The sequence below is a fragment of the Sinocyclocheilus anshuiensis genome, unplaced genomic scaffold (assembly GCF_001515605.1).
Source record: "Sinocyclocheilus anshuiensis isolate Anshui unplaced genomic scaffold, SAMN03320099.WGS_v1.1 scaffold918, whole genome shotgun sequence".
Taxonomy (NCBI): domain Eukaryota; kingdom Metazoa; phylum Chordata; class Actinopteri; order Cypriniformes; family Cyprinidae; genus Sinocyclocheilus; species Sinocyclocheilus anshuiensis.
In genome coordinates, this window is record NW_015540946.1 from 1,709,996 (window position 1) to 1,727,776 (window position 17,781).

A 17,781-nucleotide genomic window follows, 5' to 3' on the forward strand; every position below is an offset into this window, starting at 1 on the left:
CATTTGTTAAAATCCTTTTTTTTTTTTTTTTTTTATGGTTCATACTTGCGTTTGAGGGTTAATTTGGTGGGTGAATTTTTAAAATTCTATTTTATTATATCTGTTCTACTAATAATTATCTTCTATAACTTAATTTGCTATCCGTCTATCTATCTATCTATCTATCTGTCTGTCTGTCTGTCTGTGTATATATATATATATATATATATACATATACTGTATATATAATATTATTATTATTTATTGATTTTTAATTATATTGATTTATTTAATTGTACCATTTCTCTTCTATAACTTAATTTGCTGTATATATATATATATATATATATATATATATATAGTCCCCCTCACTTCTGAAATGATCGCTACGCCCCTGATATATATATATATATACAGTTATTATTAATTATTGATTTTTAATTGTATTGTTACCCTTACTTGGTGACAACTGTTGATAAAATTTTAATTACTGGCACTTTCAGTCGTTATCGCTTAGTATTTATATTTATATTGTATTTGAATATATAGTGTTAAAAAATACTTTTGTTCAAATCTGTTATTGTTCCTGTAGCTCAAGGAGTAGAGCATGGCTGTAGCAATTGCAAAATCTTGGGTTTCATTCTCAGTCATAAATGTAAAGACTCAAACAATTTAAAAAAATCTCTCATTTTATCCATCAAGCGTCTTTTCATCTGTTTTCCACCCGTCTGTCATTTTGCATCATTATTTGTTGCAAGTGCTATTGTGAAGAGGACTGTAATTGTTGTTTTGTAATGTAAACTGCCTGTCTTGGCTGTTACGCTCATCGTGAAGCTGCGATAGTGGACAGGCGGCCCAGGGATTAAGGAGCAAGAAACGGCCAACACTAGCTGATAGGCTGTCAGTCTGTGATAATGTTTATTGATTAAAAAGAAGGGGGGAATACAAACACAGTTTAATAGAGTAGGTGGCTGCGGATAGAAATGGGCATATTTGTGATTCCGGTTCTTAACTCAGACAGCCAGGCTAAAATTCATATAGTCCCCACTGTTACTCTCCATGCCAAAAGATTGCTTTAAAGTAATAGAACCATATTCGTGTTAGAATTGGTTAAATATTACTTAAATGGAAAAAAACTAAAAGGAGAAAAAAATCTGTTATCTGCCATTTGTTTGTTTTGCCCCTGCCAAACTCGACATAAAGCGAGAGGTGTCTGCTATTAGCTGGGGGACTGCAGTGTTTGCAGAGGAGTTGTTTGTGTTAACAGCGCTGAGGGGCGGGTGATAGACGAGTATTAAGGTACAGCCTATCTTCTGTCAGCCCCTCACTGAACGTTCAAACAATTACATGAAGGGATGTATGATAACGGTGTATGTATAGCCAAGACTTTTCTGTCATTAAGGGCGACTTAAGCGATCCTGTTTTCCTCCTGCGGTTCTTCTATCCTCGATGTAAGGCCGGTCCGCTTATGAATCCCTCCTCATAAGCCGCAAAGCAAGCAACTGAAGGTCAATAATACCGGTGGCAATTGAAAACCTAGTGACGGGACACAAGGAATTAAATTGTAATGCGCTTTGGCTGCTCATGTTCCATTAGTGTCAATATGTTGGTTAGTGATGATGTTTCCATGATTTATTACAGTTTTTTTTATTCTGTTTTAGATATTGTGATGATAATTTTACTTTATTTTAATGTCAAATTAATTAACCTTTGCTTCGGTAGAGTAAATTTAAGCTTTTAAAGATTTTCTTTTTGCTTTTTCAGTGTCTCGGTCACCTAAAGAGGCCGATCCCCAGATAAATAGCAAACAGGGGAAAAGGTTAGCGGTTAACTAGGTTGGCTTCAACAAGAGAAAATGTGTTCAGTCCATTTTGAAACTAGTGATAGGCGTCTTGAAGCACAATGGCTGGGGCTTTATCCTGAGATTAGGTATTGTGGTTAAAGCTAAACTACCTTCCATCAGAGCAGCGCAAGGCAAGCGCGGGCCCTTTCAGCCCACGCTAACAAGACTTCTCCACATTGGAGACCCACTCAAAGTAATTAAATCAATCCTTTTGTACTCACCACTCTCTCCTTCAGTGACGAGTGAAGATCTGATTATTGCCTTCATGCATATTCAAAAAGACTCCCTGACTGGGCCTTAATGAGCTTCCTCTCAGTCGCACATCATGCATTTTAACTCCTGACAACAAAAAAGAGAGAAACGGCAGTCAGACGCACAGAATGAACGAGTGAGGAGAGTCAGCCCACTTAAAATAAATCGTAAATGTTCAAAAAGTGATTGAGTGGTAGAGGAGTGGAGATCTTCCCCTTCAAACCCCCCGATAGACAAATTGGATTATGGGTATTGGATTAAACAGAAAACGGGTGGATAAGAAATGAGAAGAGCTTGCTGTGATCACAGGGTTTAATATATTTCTTTTCTTTTTCTTTTCTTTATGGCCTCTTCTCTCCACCCCCATCCTGTTTTTTTTTTTTTCCTTCAGTAAAGACACCCAGCTCTTAGCAGGACTCAGGATTAATTTGTAATTGTTCTGGTTTCTTAATGCTTTAGAAAGATTTTTATCTAAATCAAATGAGGGGGAATTTTCTAATTAAACAAAATGCCAAGCAAAACAATCCCCCTGTTGCGGAGGTTTACTTCAGAGTTATTTGGTTTTTATCATTCTGTAAATATCTAAATAAGGTTCTAATAAAAAAATAAAAAAAATAGAACTTTAAATTCACATAATTAATTTTCTATTCACAGCGTTTGCCTAATTACATGCCTTGAAAATGAAAATCATATTTAGGCATTCTGGAAACTTTTGGGAAGATCTTGTACACTCATCTTTTCCAAATATCATCAAGTTGTGGTTTTTAGAACAGTTGCTAAAGCAGCTCGGATAATTAATTGATATTTTGGAATCATGTCAGTCATGTCTGGAGCTATTTGAGGTGTATTTGAAATTTAACAGGTGTATATATATCTAGCTGATGTAACCTAAAAATATTCACATGAAACTTCACATTTGGGTGACTTACGGTTTGTTTCGTCTATGTGTGTGTGCTGTAGCAGTAAATAATCAGTAAAGCTTAGCAGGAAAGAGGGGAAGATTGTGAAATGTATTAGGATTTCATTAATGCTATCTGTTTTGAATGCAGCATTAGCTGAGATGACTATCTTAATCTGATTCGGCTACTGGGGCCAGATCACCCTGCCATGGACACAGACCCTCGGGCCTACCAGACGAGCCTGGCCCCTCATGCTCGTGTATGTGTGGACTGTAGGGTGTGTGACAGTCTCTCTTGAGTTTTGTACTACCTTTCTTCATTCCAAAGTGAATGCTATTGGGAATGATCAGCCAGGCTAAAGAAGAAGCAGGTTCTGTTTAGTTTTCATTAGATTTTATTTAGTGCTCTGAAGAAAATAAATCATGTGAAAATAATTTTTATAAAGTTCATGAAATGTTTGAGATAATTTATTAGAATTGTTTATATAATTTGTTTTTTATTTGCAAACTTTTTTTTTATTATTTGTATTTTACAAATGCCAATTTCTGTGTAATATAGATGTTTTCTAGATGTAGTATATTATATAGAATTGCACAAAACCATTCAGTCCTTTAAAATAATATTATTTTAGTGCAGATATATACACTTCAACAAAAAAACTATTTCTATAATTAATAAATTCAAATTTATTACATTTATTTAGCAGAAAAAAAGTGTTCAACCACACAAAGGGATGCAGCCAGACATCAAAATGCCATATTTTGGGGTTAAAAAGTCACTACATTCAATATATTTGTGAAACTTTAGTACTATGGAGATATTTTGATTTATTTTAAACTGTAAACTATGAATTGTGGCATTTTTAACTGTGATCTTCAGGGTTGTTATAGTAAACTAAAGCTGAAACTAAAATTAAAACCATTAAAACAAAATTGTTCCTTGAAATAAAATAAACTTTAACTGAAAAAAAAAATTAAATATAAAAAATATTTATTATATAAAAATAAATATTATTTCATTTTGTCAAACTTCAGTTATAAAGTTTTTTTTAAGGCAACATTTCTCGTTTTAATTTAGTTTAACTTGATGTAGAAACTAAAACTGAAATAAAATGAATAAAAACTATATAGACATTTAAAAAAATACTACTACAAATGACAAAAACAACGACAATTACAAAAACGTATATATTAAAATGAAGATGGATAATATAAAAATTAAAACTCATTCAAAATAATAGTAAAAACTATAATAGTATCTCAATGATGCTAAAATAGCGGTGGTGATTTCACATGACCTTAAGTCAGATGAATCTAAATTAAAAAGAAAAAAACTGCAAGTTTGTTTTTTCTTTTTGCAATTTCAGGACATCAGTTATTTAGGTCGTCCCCAGCAAATGTCATAGTTTAAGTGTTGGCGCTGTAGAATGTATTTGTGTGCGTGTTATTTGTTTTAGTGGTAAAGCGAGGACTTCTTTCATGCTGTCAGGGCTCTGTCAGTGCTGAAGCTCCGGCAATGGCCTCCGGGATGCTGCTGCTAATCCGTCATTCCCTTACAATGTCACACAAGCTTAATATTACCATTTATTATTTGCTTGTTTCATTTGACTGTGCGTCGCTACAATGACCTGTCACTGCATACTTTATCCCTTCCGAGCTGCACTATTTAAAAGTTGACTACAATAATCCAGGCTTGATTCCTAAATCCCGGACCCCCTCTTTTTTTCCCTCCCTTCTACTCTGCGTTGTCGTCAAATACAGAATTTCACACATCTGGCACTGGCAGACATGAGAGTGGCTCCCCTGATGGAGGGCCGGGGAGTTTTGGTGGGGGTGAGTGGCAGGGCCATCGTCCCACCGTGGGCCGCCGCTGGCTTTGTTGTGGCTAGCGGATTTGTCTCTCTCACATGACCAGCGTCACAGTCACATGGTGCCAAGCAACAGCATGATGGAAAAAAGATCCGAGGTGCAAGTTCCCACATCAGACTCTTATTGAAGGACCGCCCTTTGTCACCCCACCTCGTCCTCGTAATGGCTCTGTGCACACAGACAGACGCACACACTGTCATACTGCTTGTTTTTGAAACAGATCCAGTCCTGGCTTCTGATTGGTCAGTACGGCATTCTAGTTGTGCTGAAATTCACAATATAGTAACATCTATGACATGAAACACCTGTTCACCATTTCATTACACTGTACCCATTTTTGTTGCATTATGACTATATCTTCTAGCCAAAAAGATATAGTCTTTAGATTTTACTAAAAATTTGTTTTTATTTTTATTTTTAATATATAGTAATAAGCATATAAACACTTAAGATCATGCTGTTATTGAATATAATCATGACTGAAGAAGTTGCAAATACTTCACAGCTCTATATTCACAATATGCTATGGCTTCTCATACCTTTTTGGTTTAATAACCTCATTTGACAGTATAATATGACTGTAAATATTAAGTATAATTGTCTTAGTGTAAGACAGACAATTAAATGCACATCAAGGGTATCCAAGATCACTCAAATGCACATTTTTATTTAATGGTGTGGCACTGTAATTATCATCTTAAGATCTACAAAAGTTGATCTTAAAGTCCTCACATTTGTAAAAAGAGCGAGCGTGTTTGTGTACTGATGCTAATTCTGTTGTCGATGCTGTCAGGAACAGACAGGTATCACAGATGCACAGAGTAGGTGATGTGATTACATAAGCTTAAAGGCTCTTTCATCTTTTCTCCTCTTTCATCCCTCTTCAAAGACATAATTAGTGTCACAAAAATGCTCAGAATACTGACATCGGAGTCATTCTTCCTGAACCCACTTAACCGGTTTACCCCACAGCCCAAACTACCAAACCCTATAGTGTCTGCTTTCCTTTGATACCTGCTGAGGTCAAATAAAGTTTTGAATTGAGATGGCATCGCTTAGTCAGACAAAAACAACAAAACGTGAAATCTTTATCTCTCATGGCATTATTAACTTTCTGCGATGAAACTACTCTACTCTACTTTTCAAATGTTTTGGGTCGGTACGATTTTTTTAATGCCTTTAATAGCTGCATTTATTTGATCCAAAATACAGTACAAACACTAATATTGTAAAATAATATTATAATTTCAAAATAACTGTTTTGTATTTGAATATATTTTAAAATGTATTCATTATTTCCTGTAATGGTAAAGCTGAATTTTTAGCAGTCATTACTTCTTCTGTCCTCAGTGTCACATGATCCTTCAGAAATCATACTAATATTCTGGTTTGGTGCTCAGGAAGCATTTGTATGATCAATGTTAAAAACAGTTGTGCTGCTTAATATTTTGGTGGAAACCATAATGCATACTTATAGTTCAAAAGAGCAGCATTTGTTTGAAATAGACTTTTTGTAACATAAAAGTCTTTGCTGTCTTTTTTGATCAATTTATTGCATTCTTGTTGAATAAAAGTATTAATTTACAAAAAAAATCGTACTGATCCCAAACTTTCAAACATTACTGTACATTGCACTCCAGATATGCAGATACATATACACTCACTCGTGAGTCAGTGAATTTGAACAGTTGATTTTTACCAGGAAAATTAAACAGAGTAATTGAGTTTATTAGTTGTCACTTGAGCAATGAGCCCCTACCTGTAGTTTCTGACTATGTAAGTTCTGCATCCGCACATGTAGGCCTCGGGCACAGGACATGTTCTTTTGGTTGTACATCAGATCTGAAGCTCTGAGGCTTCACAAAGACCAGCCTGACAGACAGACCTGCATTAATCCTGCTCTAATCCAGAAGCATCTCTGTTTTACTGACAATGGCAGTACCTTGTGAAGTGTCTAATATGTACAGTAGGTAGTCAACACATATCTGGATGGCTTCCTAATATGCGTGTGAGTCTGCGATGTTGAGAAAAGCCGGTCAGATAATCTTGTTTGATGCACTTTATACTGGTTGGAGGAGTGAGAAAAGTGCTTAACTTATCCATGCCAGAGAAAGTCGGTCAAAAGTCTGTGTGTGTGTGTGTGTGTGTGTGTGTGTGTTTCTCTCTGTTAAGGTGTCTGTTTAAAGAACTGGGTGAGACTTTGGAAATTAAATTGTTTTATGGAGGTTTAACTGGCAGGAACGTGAATGGTTGGCTAATTATTATCTATAGACATGTAGCATGCCTGAGTAATTAGTGAGAATTTTTGACTATATACAAAAATAATCTGTTATTTAATCTCATGATGAAATGGTAAAAATGTTCAATTCTGTACTTTTATTTTATTTAATGTTATTTATTTTATTTCAAGATAATTTAAGATATTTCCAGATATTTTAAGGTATTTTATTTTAAGGTTGTTGTTGTTGTTGTTGTTGTTGTTGTTTTTTTTTTTGTTTTTTGATGCAGGCCTAGCACCGATTTATGGCCCACTGGGGGTCCCCAGACCTAGTTTAAAAAACCCTGCATCACATCAATGTTTTTTTAATATGATAAGAATGTTATAATAAAGTTTTACATGCTAAGGTTTTCTGTGTATGTGTGTCTTCAGAGAATAATAAGGAAGAGGAAGAATCCATGATGCAGGAATGGTTTACGCTTGTCAATAAGAAGAACGCTCTGATCCGCCGACAGAACCAGCTCTCTCTGCTGTGAGTTCATGTTTACCCTTTCTCTCTTTCTCCAACCCTTACCAATGGAAGCGGTAGTCTCTGAGCACACACACCTATAATATGTTGAGACCCACACTTGAAATGATTTTCCCAGGAGACCTGAGCCCAGTCAGAAGGTCGGGCCCCTCATTCACTTCCACCCCTCCCACAGCGGCCCTCCACCGTAAAGCAGACAAAATGGCAAATCAGTACGGACGCGTCTGCAATAATGTGATTTCAAAGACTGTATTATTCCACCCATTATGAGAATTGGATCGACCAAAAAAAAAGAAGAATTGAAAAAATGACTTCATTCATCTAAAAGAGGAAGCCATTATGACAATAACCCACATATTTACCCTCTTTTTTTAACTGCTTTGACAGTTTTTTTTTTTTTTGCCTCAAAAGATGATAATGCTCATTTTTTAAACCTTTCATCCTTTTCTTTAAAAGTGAGAGTGAGACGTACAGAAATCTGGGCAGCTGTTCATTCTGCATAAAGAGTGAGAGAGAGAGAGGAGAAGAAAGAGACAGAGTATCAAAGCTCTCACAAATGACAGATTGAAGTATTCTAATCACATTATATCACTGGAAAAGGGCTTTTTAAGTGCTCAATTAAAAGGGCCTTGATAATTTCTCTTTCTTTCATTTCTTTTTAGTCGCTGAACAGGCTGTGAAGGACAAATTCTATTAGGGACAGAGTTAGCTCAGTTCCAATACATTTGAAAGTGGCGAAATTTAATTTGCCGCGTGATACTCCAACCGCCCGCCCGCTTTTCCCCCCCACCGCCGTTTCCCCGCTCTCGGCCCCCTCTGTTCCTGTTTGTGTATCACTTATTTGCAGTAGATTAATGTGAGGTAGGGAAGGTGTTGGCGAGTTCACGAATCAATGTTTATTAAAGGTTTCTTTAAGTGTTTAATGATTTAGTAATTAACATATTGATGAACTTTTACAACTTGCCCAGGGAGAAGGAACACGATCTGGAGAGACGCTTTGAGCTACTAAACCGAGAATTAAGGGCAATGCTGGCGATTGAAGGTAAGAGGGAGTGAAAGAGGGATTTGGGGGTGAATTTGTGAGGTGCTCTGTGAAAGGCAAAGATCCTCTCCTGCTTAATTAAACCTGCTCTTTGACACCTCAGATGTGGTTCCGCCCACCCAGCCCTGATTCAATAGCGCTGCCAATTGTTTTAGCTCCCTTTATTAATGTAGATCTTACAAATTCACCCTTGGATTGGACACAATATATATGATTTACTCTCTAAACCGTAAGTATTACAGCCAAAAGTGCAGATGTCACTTCCACGTCAATATTAAATCTCTGTGATGTGCCTCGGGGTGTCAAAGAACGCACTCGCATAAGCTTTTTGAGTGTGTTATACAGACAGGTAAGGAAAGTAAAAAATAAAGCCTATTGTGCGGTATCAAAGTTGTCTGGTTAAGTTTAATCCCTTTGACTGTGTCCTCTTTCGCAAAATTAACCTTTTACAATCAATGCAAATTGATTTTACAATTCGATGGTGACCCTCTCACCCCTTGGCTAGCCATGGTAATTTCTTCCTGCTCCTGATAAGCTAGCTGATCCATCATAAATCAATTCTAATTAGTTCGGAGAGGTTGACAGTGGACATGAATAGCCAAGCAGAGAGCATAGCTCCCCATATTGTGATGCTCCCCGTATTCGCCACATGCTTTCTCACCTCCAGGGCTTCACCGTGGCAGATCAACATGGTTCATCTCAATATTTTGACATGCTTCTGTCTTGTTTCTGAAAGATTCCTCCATGCTGAGAGACGCCATGATACTGAACGCTAAATGCTGAGCCCGATAAAAAGAATTTAAGCTAATAACGTTCAGATGTTGAAGTGCCTCAGCCTTGTGTCCACTTATCAGTGAACATGGAGTGAGTTACAAATATTGGTCTGGATGTGCAAGGGTGACGGGGTCCGTCCACGGCAGTGGTAATTCAGTCCCTGCTGCTTGTAACAACCCTATCAGTCCACACACTGCTACCTGTTGAATTATCACTCACAGTTATTTTCTCTCTTTCTCACTTTATCTCCCTTGCTCCCTCTCTCTCTCTCTTTCTCCCATGAGGCTCAGCACTTGGCATTCAGAGTCAGGGTGTTTCTGAAGCGAGTCAGAGATAGTTCTGAGCTGCTGGTGAGGAGGTCCGTGTCTTATTTGGAGCCCCAACGGGCTCTCACGCCCAGCCAATGCAGACAGGTAATTGCTGATTTGCTTGGTCAGCTGATGACATTGGCAGTGTAGCGGCTGAGGCGTTCAGACAGGCGCACACACACACACACTCTTTCTCATATATCAGTGCACACTCCCTTGCTGATAGAGAAAAATACTCACCCTTCTTGACCCCACGATTGTGCAGAGGAGAATCTAGTCACTGTGACCTGGAGATGAGTAATATTGAAGCCTCATATTGATGACTCATGGAGAGGTTTGAGTAACATTTAGAGCATTTTACATATCTTTTTTTTTTCACAAAATGTCATCAACTATTTGATTTCTCCATTCTAAGTGTCCTAAATGTTTTCATGCTGACTGCTCAAATAAGTGCACAGCAACTGAGGTGGCAAACAGGATGCAGAATTGAGTTTTGAATTTACATTTGAGTATAAAGTACAATTAAAAGGAGTACATATAACTAATTTTTAACTAGAAAGCCATAGTTTATCAAGACAAACTTTAAATTTTAGTTCAGCAAAGCCTTATTTAAACATTTTTAAAGCATTTGAAGGTTTTATAGATAGATAGATAGATAGATAGATAGATAGATTATCCCTGACTAGCATGACATATGGAACAACCTTTGTCAGTTGGATCAGTTTGCTCTGTTTTAAATAAATATTAATACTGTAGATATCATTACTCACTGACTTAAATTCAGGTACACTTGTTGCCTGTTGCATTACACACTATTAGAGCTGAAGCCTGTGGACACCAGAAAGGGAAAGAAAATATTTTAGAAATTAAAGGCAGGTTTAAAAGACGGGAAGGATTCAGTTAAATGTGTAGAGCAAACAGGGTGAGTGTTAATGTCAGCTAAACGATAACCCCTTCAGTCTGTGCTCCGCTGTGGGGAGGCAAAGAAAAGTGGCGAGGCCTTCCACAATATGCCATGACTCCTATTTCTCTGCTTCTAAATTGATCCTTTTTGCCCTTTTTATCTGCCTGCCATGCACACACGCTTTCTCTCAAATTCGTCTTTTTTTCCCCTCCCCTCTCCCTATTTCTTTCTTTCCTCAAATGCGGTGCACTCCGGGGCGTTATATTTGAAAGTGGACGCTCCTTTTTGCAGAGGGATTTCTGCATAGGTCCCCCAGTTTTGTTGTTACGGTTTTATATGATAAGCTTTTTTATATGTTTAAAATCAATATGTAATCCTGTGCAAGGGCTTATCCCCCTACAACCCCATTTGTAAATCTATTTGAGCTTTGTTACATGTCTGGGCTGCCGTATTCCTCAGATTGATTGGGTGCAGTGTGAGAATCCTATCAAATGGCCGGCTTTGATGATGTTGCAAACTCTTTCAAGATTGCTAGTTGACTGGAACTGGAGATAAGGCGAGACGACACTTTCTCATTCTACACTATTCACTGAAATCTGTATTCATTTCCATTTAGCTGTCGCTTTCTGCATTTGACTCTCAATGTCCACTTTTATATTACTGCACCTAATAGATGATTGTATTTGTGTAGTCGGCTGTGTTTCCTGCATTTAGAATTTCTTAAAACCATTTGGATTTAAGTGATAATTATCTGTATTTGGCAGTAGTTGATATCATAAATGATATGCTGTATAATTTTACTGAAATGATGTACAGGTTGTTTTTCCTCAGCATTTTAACCTCGCGTAGTTTAATTTTTTCCCATTTCTCAAAAACCAAATTAGTTACATCACTCATATGCATGCACAAAAACACAAGATGCAGATTAGTGATTCAAACATTTAGACAAAGACATTGTGTATTTGGTTTGTTTTTGATAGTCACTTTATTTGTATCTGATATAGCAGATGGGAGATGTGGTTTGGGGATAGCGTGGTAAGAATCCAGGAACTGTTGTCCCATCATCCTCCTTGTCATGGTTTTCCATGTTGGTCTTTGTCTCATTCCCAGCTGGCTTCTCTCCAGCTCCATCTTACGCCGGAGCTCCCAGCCTGCCCAAGACTCGCCCAAATCTGCTGTAATAAGATCATGCATTTTTCCCTGGATTCCTCCAACACTACATATTTCCTCTTATTTCCTCCGAAAAAAGTTCTAACCAAAAAAACTCTCCATTGTGTCCAAAAGTTTGCTTCGTGTGTCCGTACACTAAAGCGAGCAGAGCATGTGTGTGAAGTTTGTGTTTAGTGATATTTCAGCAGAACTCTCAGAAGAAGCTCTGTGCCTCCTGAAGCTGCCGAGCAGGTTGCACTCTTGAATAAATTTTGCTGTGGAGGAGGGTCATGGGGATTTGAACCAGCGCATTCTTCTGTGGGTTGTGAGTGCTCACATGGTTACCATTGGTGTGCATTGTTAGGGTTATCTGAATAAGCACCAACCATGTGAGTTTTAACGTGATTGCCCAGGGCAATGAGAGAGAGAGAGAGAAAGAGGGGAGTAATCCAAAAAGGATTGACCCCCCCACCAACACCACCATCTCCATCTCCAAATAGCCTTCATCCATCACTTCTTTGAGGAAAAGAGAGAAGAAGGAGGCAGCAGCTTCCGTTAGTGTTTTTTGGCGATTGCTCGTTTACTCTGCCGTGTCCCTCTGTGTCCATATTCATTGTTTACCTTCTTAATGAGGGAGGCGGTGCCACTCCCGCTTGATTGACAGCTGCATGCGTCCTCTGCCGGAGGTGCAGGGGAGGATCTGTGGCTTTTTGGCTGAGAATGCTGAAGGGGAACAGGAGGAGGAGGTAAAGAGTTGAGGGGCTTTTTCTCTCTACCTCTTTGGGACATGCAGGAGAAGTTTTTGTTGGTCGTAGCCTCCAGGCAGGTCTTTGTGAAGTAGGCATTGTCGTTTTTGACAGAGGGGTAGCAGAAACGACAGAGCGAATTAAAAGGAGAGTCGTGAAAGACAGAGAACGTATGGAGAGCGATGCAGGATAAACAGTCTGGCCTGTAGGATGTTAAATGCGGTCAGCACTGTGGGCACACAGGAAACGACCGGCCTGTGTTGCGTTGCTAGTATAACAGAAAATTCAACTTCATATTTGTTTGTTTTTCACTAAATTGCTTTTTAAAGTACAAAATCCCCCTTTTTCATTTTCCTTCCTGCAGCTTTTAAAATTCTGCAAATTTGTTAAAGCTGAGACAAATCCTCTCAAATATTTAGCATTAGCCTCTCTGAACACCAAAGACTTTCATTTAGCTGCTGGGGGCCAAATAACTTTCAAATATTGGAACTGTGTTCATTTTGCCACTGTGCTTCACTTCAAAGCCAAAGAGGTTAAACGAGAGCAAGGAGAAGGGCTTTTAGGACCAACGGCGCTCTCAGCACCACACTGCAATTTCTCACAACTGCAACAGAAATATTTAATTCTAATGAAATACACTTATTTTAAGGGTAGACTTTTCAGAAGGTCGAATGTGTCAAAATTAGTCTCCCTATAACAAGAGAAGTTGATTTTGTGTGTGTGTGTTTTTGTGAGTCTGTGTGCATGAGGGAGCACTAATAAAGCAGTGTAAAAACACTAGTACAGTCTGTTCTTAAAGCGGGCTGAAGAATAGGCCCGGCAAGATAACTTCCCCTTGGCTGTGAGCAGGGCCCTAATCTGCACTGGTATCAGTAAGGCCTGATCTCGTCTGCCTGGCTGATATTTCAGACCCGTTGTTGGCAGGGAAGACAGGAGCAGGTCACCTCACAGAGACCTTCGCTATAGTCACACACCTTTTAAACTTTGGATTTATGTCATTTGTTTTCAGAAACCACATATGGACTTAAACATTTAAGTCCTTTTTTTTCCAGATTATGGAACTGTGTGATTAAGTGAAAAAAATCTGAATTCTAATGTATTTATATGCGATTCAATCTTAGAAATGGCATCAGTGTGTCTCTTCGGGAGCCGTTTTGAGGCGTCTGAAAGCAATTAGTGTACTCAATGTACTGTCCTCGCATTCACTCGTGTTATCAGATCCTTTCTGTCTGAATTCCACCATGTGGCTGCTCTCCATACATACCCACCTGTGGGTGCCCTGGTACAACTTCACAATAACTCAACAACATTACGGTCTACATTTTCTTTTTCTGAATATTTGATCACGGGACTGTGATGTCTTTGTCACTAAGAGCCAGTATATGATGTCTGTCTTTAAAGGGATAGTTCAACCAATTCTGGCATCATTTCCTCACCCTCATGTCATTCCAAACCTGTATGACTTTTTTTTTTTTTGTGGAACACAAAATACGATATTTTGAAAGTCAATGGAGCCCAATGGGTTTCATTGTATGGACACAAAAAACAGCTATTTTTCAAATTAGGAATGACATGAGGGTGAGTAAATGATGAAAGAACTGTCATTTTCGGATTAACTATCCCCTTAAGTCTTGTTTCCAGGATTCCATTTTTCCTTTCCATCTTCCAGACTGGCAGAAGACGGAGGCGCAAAAACGCAGAGAGCAGCTGCTGCTGGATGAGCTGGTCATACTGGTCAACAAACGTGACGCACTGGTTCGAGACCTAGATGCCCAGGAGAAAGAGTAAGTCTTCCTTGTTGCAAGGCATTGTGGGATTGTCAGAGCCAGGATTAGTTCTCCAGGCCCTATAGCGTGGTTCAGAGAGGGTTTTAAAGGCCAAAGTTTGCAGTCACCCACATTCGCTTTGCCACCAAGCATGTTTAGGTGGTTTGTGGGGGGGATGGAGTCAGGCAGAGAGGCCTTGTGAATATTTCAAGAGCCAAAATGACTCTGAAGCTGTTCAGACACAGTGCAGGTCATTGGTGCTGGAGGTGCAGGTGGCATTCTCCTGTGTCCGTGTCCATGACCTTTGATCCTGTGTGTGTGTCGGTAGGGCTGAGGAGGAAGACGAACACCTGGAGAGAACCCTGGAACAGAACAAAGGCAAGATGGCAAAGAAAGAGGAGAAGTGTGTTCTTCAGTGACGGCCATTTCCCAAGCAAAAAAGGAGCAAGATGACGTACATTACAAAGTCTTGAAATGTATTTTTGTCATAGAGACCACAGCATACACTTTATTATTGTTGTTTTAAATCTTCATATGTAGATCTGTTTGTTATCATTAAGGGCTTAAGAACTGCTGAATGCCCTGGGATGCATCCTGTTTTATTAATACCTGAGAGATTTATTATTTCACATAAACGAATACAAAAACTTTATTATTATTAGGTTTGCTTTGTTGGATTTCACAAACAAGGTACTTAAGGAACTAATATTTGAGGAGATGCAAAGCTGTACAATTTTGAAAACTTTGACTAAATAGTTAAATCCATTCTAATTCTTGATTAATCTCAACATTAAAGCATTCAAAGCCTTCCGAATGTGTTTCAATTTCTTACAGGAAATTATAACTCAAAGTTTCGGTACAGCATTTAAACTGGGGACATTTCCTGTTTGTGAATAGGATTTGGTTTCAAAATCATATCACATTTCAGTTTTAAGAAAATCTGTCAACATTCTCCTCTAACGAACTGAAATGTTTTAATTACTCAACTTTATACGTGTAGAATATTTGAGAAGGGGGACTCAAATATTGTTTTGTTTTCAAAAATATATTTTGTGTTTTTTGTTGAATATGTTTACCAAACATTGAGCTTGCTTTAGTGAGAAGAGTGAAATACTGCAAGTGCATATAGAAAAATAAACGGTCGTGTTGTACATTTCATTTCACTGTTGGAGGCTTGGAAAAAAACTTTATTTTCAGAAGCAGTCACGATCAGTGTAATTTATTACTATTTGCTTTTATTACTGTTTAAGACGTTTTTTAAAGTAACCATCTTCACAATCCTGTACATTTGCTTAAGGACTTTAATATTTATTGTATAGTTAGAAGGAAGGCTTTTCTTGTCCGCATATTTACGTTTCACGTCTTTATTGTATGAGCATCACCGGTTTATTTATTCCACTGTACTATAAATATCGCTGTTAAATAAAATCCAAATGATTTCATACTCGAATCAAACAGCAGCTCGTGTGGTTTTGGGTGTTGCTGAAGGATTTGGCTTTGTATTTCTACAGCAAATTTTGTGTCATCATCTTTATTCAGCTGATAGTGAATAAACTTATGATATAATTTTTTTCAACGCATTTATTTCATTCTGTCGTTTATGCAATTCTGTTCGTTTTTATTTAAATTGTCCGAATAATTGCATATTTTTTTCTGTCATTATTACATAGATTTACCCTATTATTTTTGGCCTACTGGTTTAATAATCACTTGAATATATGTTTTTCATCAGGTTCTGACTGTACTGACGTTTCAGACAATCGTTTCTTTTAATAAAACTTTATGAAGTCGCACTTTGACGAAACACTACGGAAGTTCTTTTTTTTTTTTTTTTTTTTGCAATTAAAACCATTTACAGGCACTCAAGAGGGACTGCGAAAATTCCCCTGCGTTTTACGGTTATTTCTAAATGAATGTTTGCGTTTTGTTTTGTTTGAGGTCGTTCCTTAGAGGGAGATTAAGGCAGACTCTCTCTGTCCAGAGCATCTGTTTTCCCTCAGACACTTCATTCTCAGCCAAAGAGCCATCACCGCAGCCTCGCATCCTCCATTTAACGAGCAAAATACGTTTTGACAGCTGACGTCCTCCCTTAGTCCTTCTTTCTTTCTAATACTTTTACATTAATTTGCTGATGGTTGGGTCCAACTGTAGTCCTCCGTTCCCCCACCCCCGGGCGTTTTGTTTTTATTATTTTGCAGTTATCACAGATGACTGTAATCTTCTGAATAGTAGGCACTTATTGGCGCTCACAAACCATTACATGGCGACAGAAAGGACGTTTGTTTGCTGCCTTTACTAATCGGAGAGTTTGAGCCTGTGAGTCGCTTGAAACGCATGTCATAATTTGATGCATTAGACCTGTGGTGGGCTCCGTGTAATCCCGATGAAACGGTAGCGTGGTGTTCATATCTAAAAATGACCGCTTTTAACTGTTTTGCTGTCCATTCAGATGCCTAATTTAATACAAGGTGTGTTTCTATACATCTGATTTGTCCCAGTAAAACGTGAGATGGAATATTAATATTTTACTTTTGGAAAACGCTTAAAGTAACTGTCTTTTTATTGCACTTTTTATGAGTAGCCTATCTGTTCAAAGCGCTTTTTTTTTTTTTTGTAAAAATAAATTAAATATATAAATTCAATTTCATGATGAAAATATTTCATGCATTTGGGCTTTCTTACATTATATTAGAACTCATTTAATGTTCTGTTTCAGCTACGCAACTATAAGAAAGTTTAGATACCTCTGGCATTTTCTGTGCATTTCACTAACACAAACAAATATAAAGATTTAAATAAAAATAATAATAAACACGTGATCTGGGTCGTTCTAGTTCACACATTCACATGCAGTAGCATTGCCACAATGCACAATTAATTCCCTTACCTGATCGTTGATCATTGTTTTCAGGCTCAAACCAACAGTATGTTTAGTGGAAAAAAATGCATTTTAAAAAGCTTTTAAAATAGATATTCTTATAAAAAAGGAGCTCTCCAAAACGGTGCTAAAAGTAGAGCATCTCAGCGCGAGTCCCCGAGCGCGTTCTGTGGATCCAGCTGCTTTGAAGTCCACGGCCTGACTTCAGGTGTTGTGCTGTTGGACTTCACGAAGCCCCTCGACCGCCGAAAATCCTTCCCTCGTCCTAAAATACACCGGGGGAATCGGTACCGAGCCTTCTGTACGAGCTTCAATATCGTATTTTATGCATCGTCGTTTTAATAAGGACCGACAACATCGCCGACCCGCTCCCATCCTGCCGGCTAAAGAAACCAAACTTTTCCCCCTCCTCTTCTCGCCTCCTCTAATCCCGAGATTTACGAGCTCAGCATTTAGAAAATTCGGCTGCAATTTGGGATTAGACAAAATACTCTTATTACAAAAGCTTCTTGCAACCTGATAACGTGATACTTTTTCTGGCTTTATCACGGGTCTTGGCAACATCAGGGCCGAGAGATTAAATAGCAAACGGACAAAATGCAGGAATTGTATATATTTATATTGTG

At 38.0% G+C, this 17,781-nt stretch overlaps 1 protein-coding gene across 4 annotated transcripts in view; it reads left to right on the top strand.

Moving 5' to 3' along the window:
- Nucleotides 1-15,013, top strand: part of ehbp1 (EH domain binding protein 1) — a 138,918-nt gene extending 123,905 nt beyond the window's left edge. For all 4 annotated transcript variants that reach the window (XM_016487971.1, XM_016487972.1, XM_016487974.1 and 1 more), the window contains 4 exons: nt 7,492-7,591; nt 8,557-8,630; nt 14,181-14,295; nt 14,606-15,013. In XM_016487971.1, coding sequence (XP_016343457.1) covers nt 7,492-7,591; nt 8,557-8,630; nt 14,181-14,295; nt 14,606-14,696 — 380 coding nt within the window. In that variant the 3' untranslated portion in view covers nt 14,697-15,013. The remainder of the gene's footprint in view (nt 1-7,491; nt 7,592-8,556; nt 8,631-14,180; nt 14,296-14,605) is intronic.
- Nucleotides 15,014-17,781: the final 2,768 nt, after the last annotated feature.